The following is a 10074-nucleotide window of genomic DNA, read 5'->3' on the forward strand; positions in this document are numbered from 1 at the left end:
AAAAGTCAGGTACGGGAAATGTCTCAAGCAGGAGGACTTCCCTGGCCTCCAGCCACCACCACCCCTACCGTGTCCTCGGGGCTGAAGGTACAAGCCTTCCTCTGGCCCAGGCACTGTCAGAAAAGTGCTTCATCTGGCCACATCACACAAGCGAGGTTACCTGTGTGGCAGCTAACTTCAGGTGAGTATGGCGGGGTTCGGGAGGGAGTCACGTAGCCAGTCATGTGGCAGGTGTATGACGGATGTGTGTGACCCAGGGAGTACAGCACCTGCATGGCAGCTGTGGACAAGCACGTGTCTTGGGCGTGGGCTGATAGAGTGGCAGGTGAGGGGCTGGACAGACAGGTGAGTGTGTGACAGGTAACTGAGCTCTTCCCTCCAAGGTGCCAAACTATGTCAGAGCCACAATCCCCCAGCCCTGGGAGGCCTCAAGGGGCCTCATGTCCTCAGGGAGCCGCCTGGGCCCCTCTGCCCTGCCTGGTGTGACCCTCCTGCCTCTAGAGGACCCTCCAGCCGTCAGCTTAGGGAGGGCAGCCCAGCAGGGCTCTCAGGGCAGAGAAGGAAGGAAGACAGAGGGGAAGCACAGCTCCCTGGACCAGTGCTCACTGGCTGGTGCCCCCATCAGTGCTCCCTGGTCCCACATCTGTCAGCGGCCATTATCCCTGTGTCTCTGTCTATAGGATGAAACCCTCTAAGTGAGTGCTCTGCCCTTGCACCCTGGTCTGTTAGCCCAGCAGTCTGTTTGCGGTCATTTTCCCCCTGGAGAGTCACCCAGATCGTGTCATGTCAGGAAGACCGGCTGCCCCCTTCCCCACCTCGACCTTCGCTCCCCATCGTCAGCATTGCCCCTGACAACTGGAACGGATAGAAGGTCACAGCGGTGCGACTACAGGAAGTCCGAGAGAACCAGTGAGGCACTAACCCCTGAGTCCTGCCCCTAAGAGCAAAGGTCGTGACCCAGGCCCCTGAGTCACCCAAGACCAAGGATGCCCCTGCCTATCTTTAAAGTTGCTACACTATTTTTGTAGTAACTAACATTTCAGAAAAAAACATATTTAAATCAAATGCAATATTTTCTCATAGTTTTTATAAATTGTCCTGAAATCATATGCATACCAAGACTCTACCTCTCACACATTTAATTATGAAGTTGTTTTCAAACATAGATAGACGCTGACCTCAATGAATAAAACATTCTTGAATTTGGAGGAGATCTCTCCTTATCTTATTTACTTTATCAAAATGCAACTCCTAGTTTTGTCATGAAATCCACAGCCAAAACCAGACTGATAGTGAAGACTGGACTTGACCTGCCTCCATGGCCTTCCCGTTAAAGCAAACATGCTGCCCCACTGCCACTGCTGTGTACCATCGTCCGGGAGTTCTGACCCATGGAACAGGCCCAGAAAAAGACGTGAGGCACAGTGAGATCCTAATCTATACAAGCCTTACTGATATAAAATAGCGTTCATAAATGGAAAACATATATCACATTCTAGAAAGTATTACTCAGTATTAAAAGGGTATCAATTATACCCAAAGTAATCTAAAACCGGCAAGCAATTCAAATCAAAATTCTACCACACATGTGTCCTCTCTTGTAATGTGATGAACTGATTCTGAAAGTTCTTCAAGAATAAATGTTTAAGAACACTCAAACCCCAAACTAGAGAACTAGAAAAAGGGGCACCAATGGGAAAATCACACACACGAAAAGGCATAAGACCATCACATAGAAAAGATGTTCACTCTCACAAATAATCAAAAAACTGCACAATAAAACATTTTCACCAAAATAGAGCAGACTTTTTTTTTAACTGGCAATACTCAGGGATAGTGAAGGTGTCAGAAAAAAGGTATTTTCATATTGTTGACAAAAATGATAGTAAACACAAATGATCTGCTGGGTAAGGCACATCATAAATCTGAAAACTCTTCAGACTACCATTTCCACTGTTAGGATTTTATCCTGGGTAAATAATTAAGAACAGACACAAAACTTAGCTACCATATTATTTATCACTACTGATTGACAAAACAATGTCTTAAATGTCCAGTAGGAAAGCAGACAGTGTTTTACAAGAAGTAAATTATTTAAAGTTTCCTAATGAGCTACGTAAATACCTGTTGCTTTGCAGAAAGACAATTTTAAAGTAAGAATCCTATTTAATTGTTTTAAAAAAGAATGCCAATGTTCTTACATGGAAAACATCTGGGAACCACTGCCAGAGTGTTGATTTTGTAGACGCATCTCTCTAGGTGATACCCCACTACAGACTTGGGGTGCTGGGGTATGTCCTGGGGCAGTAAATACCCCCTATCTAGTTCAGACCTTCAGGACCCCCAGGAACTGCAAGTCCTGGAAGGCGTGGTGGAAGGCGGGACGGGTGGGCAGGGGAGGCAGGTATCACTTACTGCTTCCCAGGTTGAGTGTCTTGTCTCCATGCCAGGCAACAACTCCTTAGAATCAGCCATCCTGGATTCATCTCCGGGGTCCTGGCCACACCAAGCCAACAGGAAAGCAGCCCCAAATGAAACCATGTCCATGCAAGGGAACGCATGGCAGCATGTCAATACTTTGCTAAAAGTAAAACCATACAGACTTCCAGTTACAGATGGTGGGCTGAACACCTTCACTCATGTTTCTCCCACTAGGGATCAAACTGGAGAATAAAGAAACATTTAAATTGGGGGGAAGGTATAGCTCAAGCAGTAGAACATATGCTTAGCATGCACAAAGTCCTAGGTTCAATTCCCCAGGACCTCTTCTAAAAATAAGTAAATAAATAAACCTAATTACCTACCCCCACAAAAAAACAACAACAAAAAAGAAACATTAAAACTGATCACTTCAACCCTAATTCAAAAAGACACCCACACCCCAATGTTCATAGCAGCATTATTTACAATAGCCAAGACATCGAAACAACCTAAATGTCCATCAACAGATGACTGGATAAAGAAGTTGTAGTATATTTATACAATGGAATACTACTCAGCCACAAAAAATGATAAAGTAATGCCATTTGCAGCAACATAGATGGCCCTGGAGAATGTCATTCTAAGTGAAGTAAGCCAGAAAGAGAAAGAAAAATGCCATATGACATCACTCATATGTAGAATCTAAAAAAAAAAGACAAATGAACTTATATACAAAATAGAAAATGGCTCACAGACACAGAATACAGACTTGTGGTTGCCAGGGGGGAGGGGGGTGGGAAGGGATAAACTGGGAGATTTAGATTTGAGATTTGCACATACTGACTGGTATGTGTAAAATAAATAAACAAGTTTAGACTGTATAGCACAGGGAAATGTATTCAATACCTTGTGGTAGCTCATGGTTAAAAAGAATAAGAAAATGAATATATGCATAATCATGTATGACCGAAGAATTGTGCTGTACAGCAGAAATTGACACAATATTGTAAACTGACTGTACCACATTAAAAAAAAAAAGGTATTAAAAAAAAAAGATCACCTCACAGTACTGAAGGCAACAAGAAGGCATTCATTACAGAATTTGAGATTTCAACAAAATGGTGAAGGAGAATAGTGGGAGGAGGAGATTGAAGGGGGAGCTTAGCAGGACTCAAAGATAAAGTGTTCCAAGGAGGGGTAAGGACCACCACAGGGGCTTGGTGTGTTGTAAGTGGGGGAGAAAGTCCCCCTTGTGGGGTCCTTAATAATCCCTCCAACATGTCTGTGAAAATTATACTCAAAGAGGCGTGTGAAATTAAAGGGTTTATTATACTCATAGGTCTTAGAGAGGCACGGCACACCTCACAGGGGGCCATGTAAGAAGGTTACCAAGGGAACAGGCTCCACCGAGCAGGACTGAGGACCCTGGGCAAGTGCCTTTACTGGGGGTTAGAGCAGAATGCACAAGCAAAAGGTCTGAGCAGATTTCACTGGTGCGTTTGAATGTCACTACAGGTTACAGTCATGGAAGGGCAAGAAGGGGCACTTGTGGAAGGGACCAGCCTTGTTACACTGTAGCCTGTTGGTCAGGATGTTGAGGCATCAGGAAAATATAGTCTTAAAATACTGTAACACAATAAACCCTGCTTTGCCTCAGCATTAACCATACTAACTGTATGAACAAAAGCTATCACCTGGGTTGTGGAGATGTTAAAGGTGAGTGGGGCGGCTTGACTTAACCTCCAAAGACCGACTTTGTTAAGGTGGCAACTAGGAAGAGTCCATTAAGCATATGATGAGAATTTAGAATCCTCACATTCAAGGGAACTCCCATAAGGCTATCAGCAGATTAATCAGCAGACACATCACAGGTCAGGAGAGAGTGGAATAATGTATTTAAACTAGTGGAAGAAAAAAAAGCCAACAAATTGGATAACCTAGAAGAAATGGACAAATTCCTAGTAACATACAACCTACCAAGACTGAATCATGAAGAAAGAGAAACTATGAACAGACTAATAACCACTAAGGAGATTGAATAAATAATCAAAAACTTTCCACACAGAAAAGCCAAGGACCAGATGGCTTCACTGGTGAATTCTACCAAACATTTAAAGAATTAACATTAATCCTTCTCAAATTCTTTCCAAAAATTGAAGAGGAGGGAACTCTTCCAAAATCATTTCACAAGGCCAGCATTACTATGATATCTAAGCCAGATAAGGACACTACAACAGTAGAAAACCACAGGCCAATATCCCTGTATAGATGTAAAATTCTCCATAAAATATTAACAAACCAAGTTAAACAGTAATTAAGTGGATCATACACCATGATCTAGTGGGATTTATCCCTGGGATGCAAAGATGGTTTATATATGCAAATAAATAAATGTGATTTCCCATATTAATAAAATGGAAGGTAAAAATCATATGATCATCTTAATAGATGCAGAAAAAGCATTTGATGAAATTCAACATCCTTTCATGATAAAAACTCTCAACAAATTAAGTATAGGGAAAAAGTACCTCACCATAATAAAGGTCATATGAGACAAGCCCACAGCTAACATCAATTCAACGGTAAAAAAGTCAAAGCATTTCCACTCAGATCAAGAACAAGATAAGGTGCTCACTCTTACCACTCCTATTCAACATAGTATTGGAAGTCCTAGCCAGAGCAGTGAGGCCAGAAAAAGAAATAAAAGACATTCAAATTAGTAAAGAAGTAAAATTGTCTCTGTTTGCAGATATGATCTTTTGTTGTTGTTGTTCTCGGTGCAGATATGATCTTCTATATAGAAAGTCCTAAAGATTCCACCAAAAAACTGTTAGGATTAATCAATTCAGTAAAGTTGTAGGATGCAAAATCAACATGCAAAGCTCAGTTGCATTTCTACATACTGACAATGAGCGACCTGAAAAGGAAAGCACACAATCTCATTTACAATAGCATAAAAACCAAAATAAATAGGAATAAAATCTAACCAAGGGATGAAATACCTATACACTGAAAAGTATAAGACACTGATGAAATAAATTGAAGAAGACACAAATAAGTGGAAAGATATTCTATGTTCATGGATCAAAGGATTAATATTATTAAAATGTCCATAATAACCAAAGCTATCTATAAATTCAAACCCAATTTCTATCAAAATTCCAATGGCATTTTTCACAGAAATAGAAAAGGCAATCCTAAAAGTTTTATGGAGCACAAAAGACCCTGAAGAGCCAAAGCAATCTTGAGAAAGAACAAAGTTGGAGACATCACTTTTTCTGATTTCAAACGATACTACAAAGTGATAGCCATTAAAACAGTATGGCACTGGCATAGAAACAGACACATAGACCAATGCAACAGAATTAAAAGCCCAGAAATAAATTAATGCCTATAAGGTCAACTAATGTTTGGCAAAGAAGCCAAGAAAACTCAATTGGGGGAGGATAGTTACTTCTCTAGATAGTCTTGGGAAAACTGGATATTCACATACAAAAGAATAAAATTGGACACCACTCACAAAAATTAACTCTAAATCGCTTAAAGACTTAAATGTAAGACCTGAAACTGTAGAACTACTAGAAGAAAACATAGATGTTACAGAATACTTGATGGGTAACACAGAAGAGAGAAAGAGGTTAAGTAAAAATGCTATAGTTCTGAACTGGAATTGGAAGTATCAGTATAAACTCATGCTGCATTTTATACTTAAAAATATGTGATATATGTGAATACATATATAATATAGATTAGATATAACATACTAGAAGTACAATACAAGAAGTTAAGTAAAAATTATGCAATCTTCAGTTTGAATTGGATGTAAATTATTACAACAATCACTCTGAAAAACAATTTCACGATATCTAGAAAAGTGAAATATTACACATACCCTATGACTCACTGGTATATATCCTAGAGAAACTCTTGGGTATATGAACCAAGATAAGAATGTATAAGAACGTGCATAGATATGCTCTCTATAAAAGCTATAAAATAGAAACAACCAAAAAACCCATCAACAAACAGTATGATGGTCTAACCACCTGCGCTGTCGTCATCAATCAAAATGAATGCCTACACCAACACATCAACATGGGTGGCTCTCTAAAGTGTAAGCCTGGGCAGAGGAAGTAAACACAGAAGAAAACATTCAGGATGATTCAACTAATGTAAAATACCAAAATATTCAATACCAAACAATGAATTGTTTAAGGATACATATATAGGTAGTAAAACTATATAGAGAAGTGAAGGAGTGATCAACACAGGATTCAACATGAAAGCCCCACTGGGAGGGTAACTCGGGGGGTGTGTTCGGAGCAGGGCACATGTGGGGAACTGGTTCTGTTCTATTTCTCCAGCCAGGAAGTAGATCCACTAGACATTTCTTCTTTTCTTCAAATCAAACAGATACGTTTTCTAGCCTCAGCATATGTCATGTATTTCTCAACGTAAAGTTTAAAAAAGGAAAACCGTGACTCCAAGTTGAACCCTGAGGGCAAGAGAGGAAGAGGAAAGGGCTCTGGGTCTAGGGAGCATTTTTAGGGTGGGGACAGCTTGGACGTGCTTACGAGCCCCTCTCCCTGGGACCGTGGCAAGGAGGAGGCCAGGGCTGCTGCAGGCCAACAAGTTTATGTTGAGGAAGGAGAAAAGAGAACAAAGCTCACACTTCCTTTTGATGAAGGTGGGGGAGGAAGGGTCATGCCCCAGCCCTGAGCAGAGTGGGAGACCACCAGGACCAGGTAAAGGAGGTTCAGAGCAGCACAAGGGGCGAGATGAGGCCCCTGCAGCAGACAGAGTGGGGGAAGAGGTGCAGAATGGCCATGTGACCCAGGTGGGACTTGCAGAGAGGGCTGGGCAGAGGGCTCTGACCCTGAATGTCCACCTCCAATGTAGACATGGCCCTGGGGTCAATGTGCAGAGGGTCTGCATTCAGTTCAGTGGCCCCTTCTTGGGGCGGGGGCAGGGGGCTGACCTGAGTCAAGGACATTACTATACCCTCAAAGCCAGACTAATGTCTGTTTGGGACCATGAGAGCAGGAGCCTGGTGGTCCTCACACACCGTGCCCATCTCTGAGTCATGTGTCTCCCCCAGTGGCAGGTTTCTCAGACACAGAGCGTGCATGCAGAGTCACACATGCCACCGTTGAAGTGACACCAGCACTGTCCCACATGGGGACCCATGTACAGTCAAACCGTAGGAAAGTCTTACTCTGCATTCACCTAAGTGATAACAGTGACACTTTTGTTTGTCAGACTGCAGCAAGTCTTTTATTACACATAATTAACTATCTCCATAACAACACCATTCCATATCTCTAACACACAGCAGAGTGGGCATTCAGTATTGGAACCAAGGGAGATGTATTGAATTTTAAGCTCCCGACCACATCCTATGGTGACCAGGCAAAACTTATATGTCATTTTCTCATGTTTTCCAATCATGTGGCTCACACATCTCACCATCTCAGTGGAGACAAAAATTTCTATTTCGTATTTTGAGTGCAGGAAGTTGAGAGAGAGGAAATCCAGTGAAAACACTGATCTCTATTCAACTGAATTTTTTTTTTAAAGCAAACTTAAATTCTTTTTTTCTGAAGGGAAAGAGGGCGAGGCAGACATGGGGTTAACAGTCAAAACTATGACAAATGCTGGTCCCTATACAAGGCCTGTGGTAGCTCCGGAAACTATCACAGGAGATAATAAAGTGGCCTCTGTGTATTTTTTCTTTTTTGGTATTGTAAACATGTGCTGTTCGCTATCACCGGAATTTAATTTAAAACTTTTTTTTTTTTTTTTTTGCAAACAAACCAAAATTGTAAGTCTTTAAGGCAAGTATCTCACTAAGGAAAACAGGAGTTCATTTATTAGAAAACCATGAGGACACCCGAGCAAGACCCCACTGAAGATTCACCAGCCTGAACTTGAGAGCTTTTATCCGCTGTTCCTCGGAGCTAAGCTAGGTGTTTAGGAGCTGCCGCTGCCTCGTGTCTCCCACCTTCCCTTTCTCCACATCTACCCTGCAAGGAAGACATAAATGGATGCCTCGCCTTTCTCAGCCTCTTCTTTGAATTGTTGCTCACAGCCCCTGAAAGGACCACTGTGTAGTCAAACCTATTGTCCCAGAAAAATTGCAGCCCCCAGACCAGTACAAACGCAGGTCCTCAGATCTGTCTGTCAGAGATGCCAGACGCAAATGGTTTCCACTGGGAACAAGCAGAAACCTCTGAAACTTCAGACCATCTTACCCGCCAGGGCACGGAGCAACAATGCCCACCGGCCCCAAGGAGCACTCATCTCGTTCCATTTCTCCAGGAACTTAACGCATCTGGTTTTCTACACTCCAGCTCATCGTCCGTTCACTGTATTCCCCAACACCAAGTTTCCTCCGGATCCAGTCTCTCAGCCTTGGCCTCGACATCCTCACGACTTTCAGCCACTGCCTCGAGGTTCTTTTCTTCCAGCTCCTGAATCAGCCTCTCCTCCTCCCAGGCCAGCTCCTGTAGCTCCATCTGGAGCTGGTCACTGTCATCCTCATTCATTTGCTCTAAGATCTCCAAGAAGCATCTGCAGCTCCGACACTCGTTTTCAGTGATGCTAGGCTGAGTATCAGCTGGCCTGAGAGAGAATCTGTGCCTTCTGCACAGAGCAGCGATCCACATCCTCTGGCCCCACAGGATGTCAAGAAGTCTGGTGACCTTCTGTCTTCAGCTATTGTTCTCCATGGTGGGGCATCAGGTGCCTCCCGATAGGGTGAAGAGGTCAGCACTTTCCGCAGACATCATCCTGGCCAGGGGGATGAATCCCTGAGAGACATCGTCCTGGCGGGATTCAACAAACGGGTCCTTTCCTGAGCTAGCCTCCTCCCTCTGGGTCTCTCCTGGTTTCACCTGGGCTGGGGCAAGTAATGGAGCTGTGGGCTCCTGGGTGGTGACACAGTCTACTTTTGGGGGCTGGCTGCAGCGCTGGCACACGAAGCTGGCCTGTGCGGTGCTGCCGGGCACCTTTGACCCCACCTCCATCCCTCGGGACCTGGAGTCGCCTTCCTGGTCTAGTCTCCTGCAGGGGCACTGTGGCCTTGGGTCAGCCCTGAGCAAGGCCTCTCAAACTGCTCTCACCAGGTCTTTAGTTCCTTCCTGGTCTGCAGCCAACAGTAACTCACATTCACTGAGCATTTATTGTGCACCTGTCTGTGTTCTAAGTGCTTTACATGTATTGACATCCTTCACTTAACCACTTAACCCACATCCACCAGCACTTAGGAGCCGGATGCTGGGCAAGGGGCTGGCCACAGCCATGACCAGTGTAATCACAGACCCCGTCCCCATGCAGGCTGGGATCCTGTGGGGAAAACAACCCCGGGAATGCCCATGTGGGGTGTACCTGCTCTTACAGAGACATGGGTAGGGAACCTGAGACAGGCCTCAGTGTCCAAAATGACCTCGCCCTGACCCAAGTACCTTCAGCACGCCTGCCCGAAATGCCTCCTCTCCCTTCCCTTTCCTATTCTCAGTGAGTGTGGATCCATTTTCCCCCACTGCTGCTCTGAAACAGCTCTAGTCCAGGTCTGAAACCCCTGGTGCACCCCGTCCTCCTCTCTCGGCCGTTTTTCATCACAGCTTCTCTGATGCCACCTTAACCCACCCCCTC

General features: G+C 43.9%; 1 protein-coding gene across 1 annotated transcript; it reads right to left on the minus strand.

Moving 5' to 3' along the window:
- Positions 1–7680: 7680 nt before the first annotated feature.
- Positions 7681–10064, minus strand: LOC106729614 (beclin-1-like). Its single transcript, XM_032486169.1, is given in 1 exon segment — positions 7681–10064. A coding segment is annotated over 1 exon segment (663 nt). The 5' UTR covers positions 9447–10064; the 3' UTR covers positions 7681–8783.
- Positions 10065–10074: the final 10 nt, after the last annotated feature.

The sequence above is a fragment of the Camelus ferus genome, chromosome 9 (genome assembly GCF_009834535.1).
Source record: "Camelus ferus isolate YT-003-E chromosome 9, BCGSAC_Cfer_1.0, whole genome shotgun sequence".
NCBI lineage: Eukaryota > Metazoa > Chordata > Mammalia > Artiodactyla > Camelidae > Camelus > Camelus ferus.